Genomic DNA, 16,616 nt, shown 5'->3' with positions numbered 1-16,616 from the left:
TCATACTGAATAATAAAAGGAGAAGCAACTCTGCGCCTGTGCTGCATTTTTGTTCTTTGTGCACAAAGACAAAACTGTCAAACGCTGATCATCCCGGCGTATGAGCGTCGAGTTATGCGCTGACTGTCAGAGGAAAGGGATTACTGTCGGCTCCGAGTACTTCCAGCAGCGTTTCTGTGTTACAGGAATAGAAAAACCTGCATAAAAATCCCTGTGAGCTTTAAATGGGATTTAAATGGTCTCCTGGCAGCAGGAGTCCAGCCGGAGTTTCCTCGGGCATCTGTTTATATCTGCGGGATGAAAAAGATTTCAGTGTGATGTCTCCGTCTGCTCAGCGTCTCCCAGTCAGGTCATAAACAAGGGAACGTATCTCTGATGCGAGACTCGCGCGTGGACTTTGTCACGTTCGCTAAAATTGGACTCAATTCATGTAAAGATAGTAAATAAAACTCATGTATTCATTAACACACACACACACACACACACACACACACACACACACACACACACGTGTTAGGGAGGATTGTGCCGTTTCAGTCGTGTTGCTTCAGGATTTATCCCGTGGTGCAGAACAGAGCTGCTCCATTGTTCTGCTGGATTACAGTGGCTTAGTCTCATTGTATGTGTGCATGCGTGTGTGCACTTGCATTACTACTTTTGTGAGGACATAAATGTGTTTCCACAGTCGCACTGTGGGGACTCGACTTCCTTATGGGGACAAAAATGAAGTCCTTACAATGTAAATCATGACGTTTTGCATGAGTTTATTTTTTAGGATAATTCTCTAGGAAACGAATGCAAGTCGAGGAAAAGGTAACTGTGTGTGTCTGTGGGAGGCCTACATGTGCTGCGATGCGTTGGGGAAGGCGGTGCTGTACTGCGGGGCAGAGTCTTCGGGTCCATGAGGGGCCGCGTGACTCAGAACCATCAGGACAGGGCGGTGAGGATAAAGTCGCTTTGAAGAGCGGAAGTAACGCATCGACTCTGCCGTGATCAGGTCGGTCAGGTAGTCCTGGAAGCACAACAACACACGTCACTATTATTAACCCTGATTTTCTTCACTTTAAGTTAAATCTCACTTAACTTCTTGACATCCACCAAATCAGTGAAGCAGTCAGCGCAGCATCAGAGTTCACTTCAGTTTCAGCCACATGCTAAACTATTCCTGACCCCTCAAATCCTCAAGGCCTCCTACATTTACAAAACAGCTCTGCTGACATCAGATTAACTGGTGACTCTAGCTCGCCCCACGACAGAACGACCACATGTCCGGGGTGTTCGGCCCACTCCAGCAGAAGCACTTGGATTGGACTGGTAACACACTGGACTGACATGCTGTCCCCTCACCTGAACCTTAGATGCTGTTTAGCGTAATAAGCATCGCTTGCTTCCGCCTCCATGATTACTTGCGTCCATACAGACAAAGTGAGCTGTAACTCTAATAAGAACTCTGTTGCATTGCTGTGCAGTGACAGAGTTGTGTTGCGTGTCCTCACCTGTGGATACTGCGCTCCGTGCTTCTCTCGCACGCCGTTGCGACACAGCGTGTAGTTGTAGAAGCGGCTGTTCTTCACCAATCCGAGCCATTCCCTCCACCCGGCGGGAACGTACGAACCGTTGTACTCATTCAGGTACTTTCCAAAGAAGGCTGGAGAAAAAGCACAGCTGTGTTAACAGAAGCCTCACAAAGCCTGAGTGCGTGTTTGTGTGTTTGCCTACCTGTCCTGTATCCAGTGTCGTTGAGGTAAACGCCGAAGGTCCGTGGCTCGTGCTGCCGTTGCCAAGACGGCGAGGAACAGTTCTCGTTGTTGGTGTAGGTGTTGTGGTTGTGAACATACCTGAGGGAGACACAACACGTGTTACTACAAGAGGCTCGTGTAAAGTTATTTAATAGTTCTGCTAATAGCGCTTTGGTAATAAAACACATCCATTATAGGATTTTCACCCTCTCCTTTACACATGAAGACATTAAAATCACCTGTCTGATATTACTAACGTCTTCGTTGGGCCGCCAAACCAGATTTGACCTGTCGGGGCACAGATTATCTCACACTGAGGCATGCAGCTTATTAATCTAACACCTGCATCAGGCTGGTTCTCTGCAGAAACAGCCAAGACACGATAACTGGAAAAAGCTGGAAATGACTCATAAGCAGCTGGTTGCTTACAGAACATAAGAGCAGAAGAATAGAATAACCCGTTATCGTCATTGTTCAAGGGACCTGTGATCTGTCAGACGCCACTGCTGTTCTTGGGTAGTTGTTGTTGCTTCAAAACCGCGGGCCTCCTGACTCAGAGAGGAGCTACTACTTAAAGGTGGTGTAAGTGGGGAAAGTGAGTAGACCAGCCGATGGAGAGCAACTGTAATAATTGGTGGAATAACTGGTTACAGCATTCGGCAAATCATCAAGCTCGATATAGGTCGAACTTGATCGATCCTTAAGTGTAAATGAGCTTCATTATCCTCTTTGACTTGATTAATAAAATTAACATCCTTTTGTATTTAATACGATTTGAAACGAGCACCCAACCATGAACTCATCAGTGAAGTCTTTACTGACGCCAGGAACGACCTTTTTCCTGTAGACAGTTTATACATCGGCTTTCTTTTTGCACTTAGACCAGTCGCCCCCTGCTGGCCAACGGAAAAACTGCGTCTCGGCTCTGGCTTCCCTTTTCGGGTGTAGCAGGCACCTCCATCTTTGGAACTGTACTTACTTCCCAGTGAGCATGCTTGAGCGTGACGGACAGCACATGGGCGTGGTCACAAAGGCATTCGAGAAGGAAGTCCCGCCCTCCTCCATAATGCGGCGAGTCTTATTCATCGCCTGCATCGACCCTGCGTGGAGAAACCGACGGTTAGCACATTGTAAACCTTGTCCACCTGCTTTGGTGATAAGTTCCTTGGTTTCTGTTGAAAATTGTTCAAAATCATTTGTCTCATAAGCCTCAACATAAAATGCGACACCTGAAACAAGGTTCTTATTTAACCCTTTAAGACCTACCATAGAACCAAGTCTGCCAGAGCTTATGTTATATTTTTACATGCTGTGGAGCCATTTCTGGGAGCATTTCAAGTTGCTATACATCAATACAACCATTACAGCCTAGATTTTAATAATATGTCTGCATTAAGTGCATAGTAATTACATAAATTGCAAAAAAGTGCAATAGACTACAAAAAAATTGAAAATCGTTTTTGTTTTTTTAACATATATTTCTAGTTAGAGAAATTTAAGAGGCTTATCCCTCAAAACTGTAAATACAAAAAAGTTGCACAAAATAGTTTCCCACCACAGGAAATTTATTTTGAGTGTCTTCATAGTTTTATTTTTGAAATACACCAATTTTTATATACTGCAGGAAAAACGAAAATAAATATTATGATGCAAATTTGCAAAAAAAAGCAGCATATGCATCAAAATAAACTATTTCCAGCAGTGCAATATGAGTCCTAAGCATCCCAGAAACGACACAGAAAGTCATAAAGTCAAAGATAACTTTTAAAAACACCAGTATAGGCTCATTGAGGCCCGGACGGTAAAAAACTACATTTCCGCAAAAATTACGTCACTTCCGGTTTCGGGCAGGTCATGGCGGACATGCGATAGTTCGCGCTGACGTCTAATCCAATGTAGGAAGTGTTATGAACAGCTGATCGGATCGGCAAAGCGTGTTTCTGGAATATTATGTTTTTGTTGCTGCAAGCGCTTTTTATGCAGCTTTTGCAAAGCTAAAAATTATTGTGCTAGCTTACGTGGTTGCAGAGCTACCGGGATTTAAAAATAGTTACGCAAAACAGAGCGTGCCCGCTCCGACCGGTTTTAAAGGGTTAAAATGCTCGATGATTAAAGATCAACTCTTCCCTCATAAAGAGACGTCATTCGACCACCTCGCCTCTGCCCTTAATAACGAGTTCTGACACCTCGGTTTATATCAGTAAAGTCGTGGTTTGGCGACCATTAGAACAGCTGCATTGGCGGAGACCACGCTCACCAACTTCTGAGGCAAACCCAGCAGCTTTGTTCTACGAGCTAGCCTGAAATATGACAGAAACTGCTCAGAAAGGCGCTTAAAGGTTACTCTTAGTAAGCTTTAAAGGTTTAAAGAGTTTACCACAGCTGTTCTGGTCAGAGCAATGAGCTACTAAGCCAGTACAAGACCCAAAGAGGTTACAGAGGGGGGAACAAAAGTTCTCTCCTCCTGCAACACGCCTGCACAATCTACGATACATTTACTTAAAATGGGATCATAATCTCAGACAACAGCCACTTCCAGCTGTATGTCGTTAATAATAGAAGATTAATTTTTGGATCGCAGAGAGGAAGTTAGCCCTAAAAAGGCTCCCAGACAGTAATCATTGCACTCCGACCTGTTAAAGAACAAAATAAAGGAGTTACTTAATGACTCACAAACACTTTGAAGTAAAGCTCAGTTGCTCAAACGAGATCCGATGTATTAATATGACGAGTGTAATATTATGTTAACTGTGTATTATTGTTAAACTGAGACTTATGTCCACACCAGTGTGTTACCAACAATCACATTAACAGTACAGTCAGACTAATGCTCATAATGAGGCTTGTAGTGGAGTTTCAGTCACCCAGCTCCATGTCCTGGTCATCAGTCAGGATCAGGATGATGTTTGGTCGGATGTTGCGTCTGTCTCTCTGGAGGCGGGGCTTCAGGCGTTGTGTAGAAGAAAAATGAGCGTGGCAGAGCGCCACGGAGACAAACAGGAAGAGGAGAAGTCGACCCGCCATGGCCTTTGACCCCCGGGCCTCCCCACAAAGGTCAACCAATCAGCTGCTTCCCACAAGTTGTCTCAGCTTCTGGAAAACACACAAAGAGACCGCCTCGAGTTCAGAACCGAGGTTCAAACAAATCTGCGTGAGACCGAGCCACCGGTTTACAACGTTCATCATTTCCAGCTCCATATTTTTATTCCAGACTCCACTTAGAGCAGTGGTTCTTAACCTGGGTTCGATCGAACCCTAGGGGTTCGGTGAGTCGGTCTCAGGAGTTCGGCAGAGCCTCCGCCTTGACATGCACGGCTCATTTTGTGCACCAGTAAAAAACACATCTATGTCTTGAATTTGAAATAAATCATATTTTATTTTTCACTAAAGAGGGGTTCAGTGACTGCACATATGAAACTGGTGGGGTTCGGTACCTCCAACAGGGTTAAGAACCACTGACTTAGAGAATCTTGGCATGATCCAGGACTCAGGATAATCCATATTTATCTTGGTGCCCCCTCAGTTTATGCTGTCTCTCAAACAAGCCGAGCTCCTATCAAAGCCACCCTGCCTACAAGACAGCTTTCCTCTGACTTACCGTTCACAAACAGAAGATTTGAACAGTCGATGGTGGAGTTTCTGTGCTACCAGTCTAAGATGACCACAGTTTAGTTACCATAGAAGAAGAAATATGTATGAAACAGAGTGTTTAGGACAGGCTGACGCCTGCGTTTTAGGCTCACGGGAACTGAGCCTGATATAAAACCTTCAACTGGCCACTGAAAGAGAAGACCTTACAAAAGGATTCACCGTACCAGAACCACATAATGCTGCTTTAGTTATAGATATTTTAGGAAACTGTTTTCCTTCTGATATTGCAAACACTTCCTCAATCTGTTGCTAACATTCGCTTCCTCGATGCATGTTTGTTGTAGTTGATTGGAATCCTGCAGGTGGTCATCAGCGTCATCGGGATTGATCCTCTTGGAGGCGAAAAGTACCTGCAGCAAATGTCAGAGTAATCTGGCCAGCAGCGGGTCAGATATTGGAAAAGGCCAAACGAATGCCCCGCTGCTCCCGCAGCTGTCGGACGTGTTATGACTGTTGCAGCAGCGTTTAGCTGAAATGTGCTGCGGTACGTGACGCGCTGCGTTTATTTACTGCGCGAGGGCGGGAATGTTGATGATCCATCCAAGAGAGCGCCGCTTTCACACAGCAAGAATAATAATAATAAAAAAGTCAAAGATTTCTGGTCCCAGTAGTTACAGGACACACACACACACACAAACACGTTTGTGTGTTTGTGTGCTAATGACAACACACACAGTTGTCATTAGCTGCAGTCTATTGTTTCTCTGATAATAAAACGCTGAAATCTTATCAGTCACACTGACGTAAAGCACAGTAGGAATGTGTGTGTCTGCAAGTGTGAGTGTGTGAGTGTGTGTGTGAGTGTGTGTGTGAGTGTGTGTGTGTGTGTGAGTGTGTGTGTGTGTGTGAGAGAGAGAAAGAGCTCACAGCAGGGTGTATCATGCAAATTAGCCAGTAATCAAAACAGAAGAGGCTCAGTGTTCATTGTGAACACACCCACGGTGATTTGTGTGTGTGTGTGTGTGTGTGTGTGCGGCTGCTGATGGAGCTCTCATGTTAAAGTGGTCTGGTGGCTCCAGCTGTGAACAGACTGGAGATTACACACGACCTGCTGAGAGAGAGAGATTGGCAGAGAGACCTCCACGCTCCATTCAGGCCACAGCCACAGTCACGTATTTCATTTTAAAACAATCTTCACCAGAAAAACATATTTTGAGCTCATCTGTTTGTGTAAAAATGCTCAAAGAATCCAGAATGAAGCCACCCGGATGCTCCACAGCAGTGTAAAGAGGTCACAGAGGAAGGGAACACTGGGAGTTGGGAGGTTTTGCAATGCAAATCCATCAACATATTCACGTGATGACAAGATTAATATCCACAGACAGAGAAAGGACCCACACTGTAACGATGAAATCAGAAAGGGTGAGCCGGGCTGGAATATTCTGGGTCCTGTGACAGATGAAGACGTGATGGTCTGCTTGAAGAGTAAAGTGTCTCCACTGTTTTCTTGTATTTGTAAGACTATCTGTGGTACCATGAGTCTCAGTCAGGAAGTGAATGTGGTCGTCTACGTCATTGTTTCCCAAACTACAACTAAACTAAACTCAACTGTCCTTACATTTCAGAGTAGATCAGCTCAAACCCTTAAATGCGTCACAGCCTTAAAACTGTCAGCTGCAGCTTCTCATGTGCACAGTTTTTCATCTTTAATCTTTGTTTCCATATTTTTCTCACTTTGGAGATGAACTCCAATTTCACATTCTTACGTAATCAAACCAACTTTTGAACCAATCAGCATTCAGCCTGAACATACAGAGGTCACATTTCATTGCTACTGCTGCATATCTGCAGTCTGTGCTTTGGTTCCCATGATCCCTCTGTCTGCAGAGGCAACAGGTTGCACAAACAGACGTCAGAACTGGACCATAAAGCCCAGATTTATTTGATTTATTTATGCCCAGGGCATGCTCATGTGGTGAGGACCCTAAACATGGACTGATGTCACACACGGATCTTGTTTCCGTTGCTGCTATGTTGGAATTTTGAAACTGGATGTTGAAAAGTGAGGCGCTGACCAAAAAACCATGAAAATGTAGCACCGGAGCATTTACGCAGGTGGCCTACGTTAAAGGTTAGGGTACTTTATCACTAATGGGGATCATAACATTAAAAATAAACATCATGTTGTCATCAGTAACACTTGAAAATAGGGATTGAGACCATATCTAGATAAGTCGCCCTCTGCTGGCCAAAGGAAATAATGCTGACACTTCTGCATTTGCTTCATATTTCAGTCCAGGAAGCTACTCTGACATTCCTTTGATTTTAAAATATAATTCTTCATAAAGCACCAGAGATGGGCAGTAACGAGTTACTGTAATCCGATTGCTTTTTCAAGTAACGAGTAAAGTAAGGGATTACTATTGCAAAAACGGTAATTAGATTACCGTTACTTTCCCGTAGGAACGCTGCGTTACTAAAACCGTGATTTTTTGCGAGAATGTCTCATGACAGTGACGTAAGCGAGTGCGACGTTCGTGACAACAGCTGTGTGCAGATCAACAATGGATCATATATCGAGTGCAGAGAGAGTATGAGGTGCAGCGTTTAAAGCGTGGAAGTACTGACCTTACTTTGAGTTTGATTCCATAAAAAGTGACAAAAACATTAGTGTCCGTTGTGCGTGGGAAGAAAACTTCTTTTTACAGCGAAAAAACCCCTAAACTTCCGAGCAAGCACCGAGTAGCTATGACGTAATGGGAAACTCACAGAGAAACTCGCGGATTCTTCCACTGACCGCTGCACACCTGCACCAGGGTAACCCTCCGCCTACCCCACTCCTGCTTTACAGGTGAAAATAGAGCAACAGGACCGCTAGTCTTTGACTTTATTTATTTTCTGCTGTGTTTTACTTGCATCTATTTGAAAGACTGAGTGTAAACGCACAAAATATTTTATTTTATGTGCTGGAATGTGCAGAAAATAGGTTTAAATATTAAACTAATTTCTTCCAGTCAGAGAATGTTGCAGATAATTAAATTTTTGCTTGATGCATAAAGTTAAAAGATTAAAACTAATAAAACAAGTTTTAAAAAGAGACTTTTCCATTTGATTACATTTTGTATGATGATTATGCAGAAAAAGTAGAATTGGGCTGAAAGATCTATCACTTTATCACCTATTCAGGTTGTAAATCGTGTTAAGTAACTAAGTAATTAATTACTTTTGAAAATAAGTAATCAGTAAAGTAATGGGATTACTTTTGGGGGGAAGTAATCAGTAATTAGTTACTGATTACTTTTTTCAAGTAACTTGACCAACACTGTAAAGCACCAACGTAAATACTGACAGCTAAAACTGATTGCATTAAACTTAAGATGAACAACTGTGCAGATTTATTATAGAGTGTTTGGTGACATTAAATCTGCATTTGTAATCTGATTTAACAGAAACTGTTCTAACAAACTTTCTGACATTTGATACTTAAGCTGCTCTCACACAGACTCCCACTTCGTATATTTGCATTATGATTTATATGGCACTGATGTTATTGCAGCTTTAGCACAAGCATCTCTTCCTTTGGTTATTACAGCTGAATTTCATTCATTTGTTTTTATTTCTACGTATCTATCTTTTCATACCAAAACCATCAAACAAATATGATACAAATATGTTTCACTCTGGTAGATACACACATGTATTGCTGTCCTTTTAGGGATGTTGGCTCTAAATGAATACGACTGGCTAATGATGCTGACTTTGAACAGGAACCAAGTGAAACTGAGAATAAACACATGTGAGACTCTGCATTGTTTAACCTGGTTTATGGATCCAACCCAACATCTGGACTGAAGTGGAGCGGTCCAGCTGTTGGCCATGTTCAGCCCACCACTGTCGGTAATCTACTGCAATATATTCATGTTATGTCATTGAGCGTCATTATGAAACTGACCTACAAACTGACCTGAGACCAGACCAACCCCGACTCAACCTGCAGGATTATTTTTCAGTCTCAGTCTGGGTCACAGTCAGCTTTGAACGCAGCGCGGTTAAAGTGCAAATGATCTGCAGCACTAACGGATCATAAAGGTTTCAACACGATGACACCTTGATTTATTCGTGCAGTTCATGCTGTTGAGTTATTTATCCCCACAGTCACACAGGAAAAAAGACAATTCTGATCATTAATCGGGCACCAAAGCGAAAAAATCCAAAGGTAATATCAGCTTGAAGGAAAAAAAGTTTCCATCTAGTGCTGCTATAGAAATACGAGCCGATTCATAGTTGGTGGAGCCCATTCCCCCGATCCAATCTCAAACACTCAGCGTAGAAATCGTGATGGGAATCTATCATTTTTGTTCTCGCAGGCCTGCAACAGACTGGTGACCAGTCCGGGGCGTAGCCCGGCTCCAGGAAAGGCTCTGCAGCCCTGGATTAGATAAGCTGAAGAATATGGATGAAATTAATGAATCACTGAATGGAAACTTCTTGAAAATACCCAACAGAGGTGCCTGTGATATTGACACAGTCGGATCAGACATATTTAAACTGTAAGCTCTCTGGTGTGAAGTCCATGTGCTGCTCACCTGCACCTGTTAGTACCATCTGATTAATTTACAATGAATGAACTGGCATCCTGTGTGCTGCCACCTGCATGCTCTCGCCTAATCCAAACCATATTTCCAGCAGGGATGTGGACAACTAATCAACAAGATGTTTAAATACTGCAGCAGAAACACCAGCTGATTAAACATAGATTTTATTAATGCACATAAAATGTTAAAAGTTGGTTGAATGATGTTAAGCTTTAAGAAGTTGGACGTTCTAAACAAACCCAGCTGGTCTGGGATGAGTTTGTGCAGAGCGAAGGAAAATAAGTGAGAATTCCTTCAAAATAAAAGCATCAAAGGTGACCAAAAAAGAGTAAAAGAGTGCAACACTATTACCAAAGCAAACTGAGGATAATGTGAAGGATGTGGATTCTGTTTACATCACAGCTCCAAAGGTGTTGCCGTTTTGCTCTACCTTGTACAACATTCGAGTCCTTTGAATAAGAAGCTGCGCTCAAACATTTGGTAGTCAAGATAAAAAGGACGTTTTAGTGCCGAGCTTCTGTTTGTCTCCATGCGTAATTAATTCTGCTTCTCCTGCTGCTCCTCCAGCCCTCCTGCTCATCAATCATTTCTACTGTAGCTTCTAAAATTATCTACCTGAAACAGTCAAGAAACAGCTAATTAAAAAGAAAACTCATTTGGCAAGCCACCAAGGACTAATATCATGAAATACCCTCCGTGTTTGGTGAAATATAATAGGTAATTTGAGCAGGAATATTTAATTTTCTAGTTACAGCCGGTTGTTTCTCCCATCAGACCAGACAATTACACCCTAATAGGCTCATCTTAGCTGCCAGCATATCATGTGAACAAGTTAAAAGCCCCATAACTTTGATTAACGGCACGAATTAGCATAACTGGTCTTTGTAAATAAAGCTTTAGTCGAGCCAGTGTTGTTAAAACGAGGGTTTTAAGGCCATTGCAGAGTTAATAGTCTGTTTCTGATGTTGATTACAGGACTGCACATGATCATGTACGTGCACTCGCCGGTCTGAAGATTCAGTTTTGCATTGAAGATGCTTTGGTTCACTGCTCGGGAGCGAAAGCCTTTATAGTGCTGTAATTTCAAACTGCTGAAAATACAGCAGCTGTTTTGAATCCCAATACTTTCTTTTCATTTGATATTCATGGAGTCGAGCCTGAAAATAAAGCCGCTGCTCTCGATTCCAGATAGTTTGTTTTATTTGATATTCAGAGCCTTTTCGTGCTGAAATATTATATCCTCACCTCTGAGGAACATCAGTAAACACACAGGCAGAAGCAGCAAAGAGCAGAGTCACTACATTATTTAAAACAGACGGTAAAGTTTTTAGACTTTACAGAGAAATTTTCCTTTCCTGAGTAATTAACAAGAGAAGAACCACGTTTTATCCTCAGAAGACACAATAGAGCCGTACTGTGGCTTTTCAGTAGATTTTTTTGTTTATTTCAGATGTAAATAGTCTTTATTTACCAGCTTTCTTCTGATTGGCTGCCCCTCACAAACATGGCATTTGAACTGCAGGTGGGAGGGGCTTCAGTGAGCTGCTAACTGTCTGCTTGGCCACACATATGCTCACTGCGTTTGTGGCTTTTGGTGGTAGAGATCACCCAAGACGTCTGTCCTTTTGTAGGTGAGTGAAACCCAGTATTTATTCATCTGGACACCAAATAGCAGGTATTGGTCTGTGCACTGCACCTGTGCAATTATTAATGGAGCTAGCATTAGCTGATAACTTTTAGCATTTTAGCATTTTAAGCTCTTGTCCAAATTTCCCCACTTCTGCCTCCAAAACGAGTCTGGACTGTTGCCAAAATGCTAACTTCACTAACCGAGGCTTCAAAATGCAGATCTGAACACCAGTGACTGAGCCATGGTGTCTACATACAGCCTATATGTGTGCCTAAAATAACCATATATCAGGGCAGTATCTGGTCCCCACCTGATCCTGGATCTGCCGGAGGTTTCTTTCTGGGTGCTATATAAATAAAATCAAACTGAAAACCGAATATGGCTTCATAAAGAGTAGTGTTTAAAGTGTTGGGAGCTGTTGGCTCACAGGAATAACTTGTAGAGATGCTGCCTAGCCAAAGCCAACACGACAGCTTTGCATGGGAGACATCTTTAGACATCCAGACATCTGAAGACCGAAGACGCCCGAGGGTTAAAAGTGTGTAGACGTTATCTTTCTATATAAAGATGCTTCCATGCACAAAGCCCGCACCATACAGAGATGCTTTTCCAAGTGCTGTGAGGATGAACTTGACTGGTCTGCATGGAGCCCTAAATCCCCCCATCCAACCCTTTTGGGATGAACCCAAGCACCGGCTGCGAGCCAGATCTTATCACCCAACATCAGTGCTGGACCTCAGTAACCCTCTAGTGTCTGAATGGGAGCTAATCCCTGCAGCAGGTTCAACATCTGCTGGAGAGACTGAATCCAGACAAGGAAGGCTGTTAGAGCTGCATATTAATGATCGTGGAGTCACAGTCACGCTCCGCTCTCAGACAGCGCCGAAATACCGGAGCGACTGCACGCTTTCGGCAGAGCAATGAATGAAACTATATTATGGGGCTATAATATGCGCTACACGTGCAGTCACGCTCTCCTGAACTGTGAACAAGCGCTCCAAAGCCCCACGGATCATAAATTCTCTCGTCTGTCATCCCGATGTGCCCTCTCTGGCTGTGGCTTCTCGGTCACATCTATCTGCTCATTAATATTCATGCGCCGTGGGCGGGCCTCGCAGCCGAGGCAGCTGGCCACCAAGTGACTCAATATGAAATGTGGTGAATGTCAATAAAGAGATACTGCAGCCATAATATGGCTCCAACTGCTCATTCATATTCATTAGCATCTCTACATGCAGAGAGACCAGCAGGGGAGACTTAATATCTCCCTGGGCGGAGGTGAAAGGTCACATTTTCCAGGTGAAAGGTCAGCTCAGTGCTTCTCGACAAAACTCTAAAAAGTATCAGACGAGAAAATGAAAAGTGCTGCGGTTGCTGTGGTGACACGTTAGCCTCTTAGCCTTTATTGCAGAGCCGGCTGCGGTTATTGACATACACTATGCTGATCGCAGACAGAAATATCAATGCATTTGCCATTTTCATTTGGCTGTAATTGATGCGCCGGCTAATATTTCTCGACTTTTACTAATAAACATGTCAGGAGGCATTTAGAATGAGGGATTTATTTCTGGACACAACCTTAAATTCTCTCCGGCAGCATCGCCTCTGAGGCTCTCAGACCACGTTTAACCTTCTGCTTTATTTAAAGTCCATCAACAACACCACCTCGCTGTATCACTGCACCACAACAGTTCTTGTCAAATAGCAGCAGGAATTTTATTAAGGGCCGGTAACAAATCAGCACAGGTCCCACGTTTATTTTAACACAGGTTCCAGTTTTGTTTGATGCTGCTGTGGCCGCAAACCTGAACTTTCAAGAGTTCAGCTGCTCCAAACACCAACAACCTGAGAAAATACTTAAAAATACACCATTCTTTCAATTTCACTATTTCACTCAGTGCAACAAGCTTGGATGCTCGAGCAAAGCTGGTCCTCGCCACAGTGACGCCACCCGTTTGTCCCACTGTGAAGCTAATGGCGAGCATTTCCAGCGTCATCATGCACGATGAACGAGGGATGGATCTGACTGAGAAAAGGAAGGACTGCACACACGGGGATCACACGTCCTCTTTTTCAGCCCTTTTCACTATACTGGGAATAGCCACAGGCTCAGTAAAGTGTTCACAGGCTCACAGATAAAGCAGCAGGGATGTGACCCCTTTCTGGCCACTGCAGGTTTAATTCACTTACTTATTTTGGACAACAGCACATTTTATTTTATTTTTTGTAGTATTGCCTCCGTGCACCACCTCAGTGGACTTTAAATCAAACAATCTACAGCTTTAATTCATGCGTTTGTAACAAAAGTACTGCACGCGATGAAAGGTGTCAAATCTGTGCCAAGTCAAACACTGTGGCATCCCCTCGGGAAGTAAGAGAGCAGCCAAAAGGTCTTTTAAAAGTAATTAGACAACTGACTGACAGGCAGCAGGTGAGGCCTGTTCCCTCATTACTTTGTGGGAAAGCAGATAAAAGGTGATTCTAAGTGCTGAACGTGTATTTCCCAGCGTTTCACTGAATATATGAGGAACAAGCAGAAGTATAAAAGGAAACAAACCGGTCAGAGTTACAGAAACATTCAGGAGACGCTTTTTATAGGCAAAAAATAAATAACAGTCAGGTTTTGCTTCATTGTGGGTCCAAGCATAGAACGGAGCAAGTCAGAAGTAAACCTTCATGTTTCGCTTTTTAAATTTTGTTGGTTTTACCTGCAAAGCACATCATGTTTCCATGGAATAACTGTGCACTATAAATGAAGCTGCCCTTTCTTTCCTTCCACGACCTAATGAGCTTGTTCTACCAAGCAGCAGCAGATTAGACAAACACAGCATATTGAACTAAACAGTGGACAATTAGGTGAAACCTTCATTCAGGGTGTCAGCGAGAGGGGAAGGCTGGCGTCGATGGATTCCTCCTACAAGAGACGGAAATCTTTAAAAGCACACACTTCCTCTTTTCAGAGGATGAACCAACAAGTTCTGCATTCGTTTCTGCAAACAGATTTATAACTAGAGAAGCTGTGTGTTTACAATCCACCAGGTACAGTTAGAGAGGAGAAATGTAACAAGATAACAAAAGCCTACAAAAGTTTCATTTCACACAAATCTGTAGATGTTCCTGAACTTATTTCTGCCCCCCTGAGGATGAACCCGGACTCTGTGGCCTTTTCATCTCCAGGACAGAGTACCGTGCGGTAAATTTCTCTGCTTAAAGTTTTGCCTTGAAGCTGTGTAAATAAACGGAAAACATTTTCTGTTATCAAAGTACAATCTCACCACTTTTCTTGACTGACAAATGTTCTGCTTCGGCGAATCAAACATGCTGCACTGAATGGAGGCCATCCATCCATCCATCCATTCACTTCCGCTTATGCTTTTCAGGGTCGCGGGGGGCGCTGGAGCCTATCCCAGCTGTCATAGGGCTGAGAGGCGAGAGGCGGGGTACACCCTGGACATGTCGCCAGTCTGTCGCAGGGCCAACACACAGAGACAGACAACCAGTCGCACTCACATTCACTCGCACATCCACACCTATGGGCATTGTGAATTGTTAAATTAACCTATCCCCACAAGCTGCATGTCTTTGGACGGTGGGAGGAAGCCGGAGTACCCCGGGAGAACCCACGCAAACACGGGGAGAACATGCAAACTCCACACAGAAAGACCTGATGGTGGAATTGAACTCAGGACCTTCTTGCTGTGCGGCAACAGTGCTAACCACCGTGCTGCCCTGAATGGAGGCGTGTGACAAAAACATGTAGACGTCCTTTCTTACTTTTCACCACCACCTCCGATTGTATCATCAGCTAGGGCCACTTGAACCCTCAATTGAGGTGAACAAGGTAAAGTTGAGGGCTATTTTAATGTACAGCGCCCTCTGTTGGCATTAAGGTAAATAGCAGGAAAACGTGCCCAATCCGTTCCTTTGACTGACCCCGTCAAACACCACCCTTACATTTTTGGATGCTGCAGGCTGGACTGAGACGGTGCAGGTGTGTCTCTTAGTTGGACTTCAGAGTTAAATGGTGCTAAATGTGAAATAGCCACACTCAGCTTTGAAGCGAAATACAGAAGCCAACTAATGGAAATCCAGTGTGACTGCTATAATAAGTAACAGCTACGGTTACAATAAGCAGCAACGATGGAAAAAGTCCAGCTCTGTTTGCACTGGATTCTTTTCCTTCTTCTCTGTTGATAAAATGAGACGACAGCTTTGGCTGCTCCCAGTCTCTGCACTGGACGCACACGGATGAAACTAATACGCATCAGATGGCCGAGGACACCCGAAAAAATGCGTCTCTGTTCTGTTTTCTGTACAATAAACCTCGAGTGCAGGGTTCACAGTGATATCATATTACCAAATGTTTTGGAGAAGTAGAAATAGGAAACTTCTGTTTGTTCTCTCTGTCCAGCACTGAAGCCAAACTTTGATTGGGGACAAACAGGATGTTCAGTCCTCTGGAGTTTAACTGTATATTTGTCTTACTGTCAACAAATCCTATGAACACACCAAAGTTTGTGTGTCCCCCCCAAACCTTCTGACCTCGTATTGATGGCCCTCAACTCCAAATCCGCTGGTTCCTGCCAAAAAGGCAACTCTATAGAGCAACAAACATAATGTTTCATTTATATCACTGACCCGGCGACGTGTTACTAGACATGGGAATCATTTATCGAACTGACAGATGGACGTAGTTCATTTGACGGGACGATTTTCAGCCGTGAATTAACAGACATTTGGAGTATTTCTGAGATAAAGACAGATAAATGAAAGAAATCAAGCAATGCTCCAACACAACACACCCAAAGCCAGAGATAAGGAGTGTAACAGCCTGCTGGCACAGTAATGGTAAACGGTTTACTGCCCATCACAGCAGTGAAGTACCGCAGAGTTACTCAGGTGCTGTATGCTAATGAGCCAGTTGGTAGAATTGAAACGGCTGCAAACAGCTCCACTGAATTCAATTCAGTTTTATTTCCACAGCAACAATTCACAATAATAGTTGCCTCAATAACTGCTTCTGTGTTGCAGGTAAAGAAGAAAAGTAAAGAAAGTAAACCC

The 16,616-nt window shown here is 43.5% G+C and overlaps 1 protein-coding gene across 13 annotated transcripts in view; it reads right to left on the bottom strand.

Moving 5' to 3' along the window:
• The window catches only part of sulf2b (sulfatase 2b), a 118,733-nt gene that overhangs the window by 40,851 nt on the left and 61,266 nt on the right, over positions 1-16,616 (bottom strand). For 6 of the 13 annotated variants that reach the window (XM_085147235.1, XM_085147242.1, XM_085147239.1 and 3 more), the window contains 5 exons: positions 4,604-4,832; positions 2,719-2,839; positions 1,720-1,838; positions 1,497-1,648; positions 843-1,012 (listed from right to left, as the gene is read on the bottom strand). In XM_085147235.1, the coding sequence (XP_085003361.1) occupies positions 843-1,012; positions 1,497-1,648; positions 1,720-1,838; positions 2,719-2,839; positions 4,604-4,763 (722 nt within the window). In that variant the 5' untranslated portion in view covers positions 4,764-4,832. Of the gene's footprint in view, positions 1-842; positions 1,013-1,496; positions 1,649-1,719; positions 1,839-2,718; positions 3,135-4,603; positions 4,833-16,616 lie in introns of those variants that run through there. The other 7 variants (XR_014871700.1, XM_085147237.1, XM_085147232.1 and 4 more) reach the window with 5 other exon arrangements.

This window comes from Neolamprologus multifasciatus, chromosome 20 (genome assembly GCF_963576455.1).
Source record: "Neolamprologus multifasciatus chromosome 20, fNeoMul1.2, whole genome shotgun sequence".
NCBI classification, from domain to species: domain Eukaryota; kingdom Metazoa; phylum Chordata; class Actinopteri; order Cichliformes; family Cichlidae; genus Neolamprologus; species Neolamprologus multifasciatus.
This window is presented reverse-complemented; position numbering and strand designations above follow the sequence as displayed.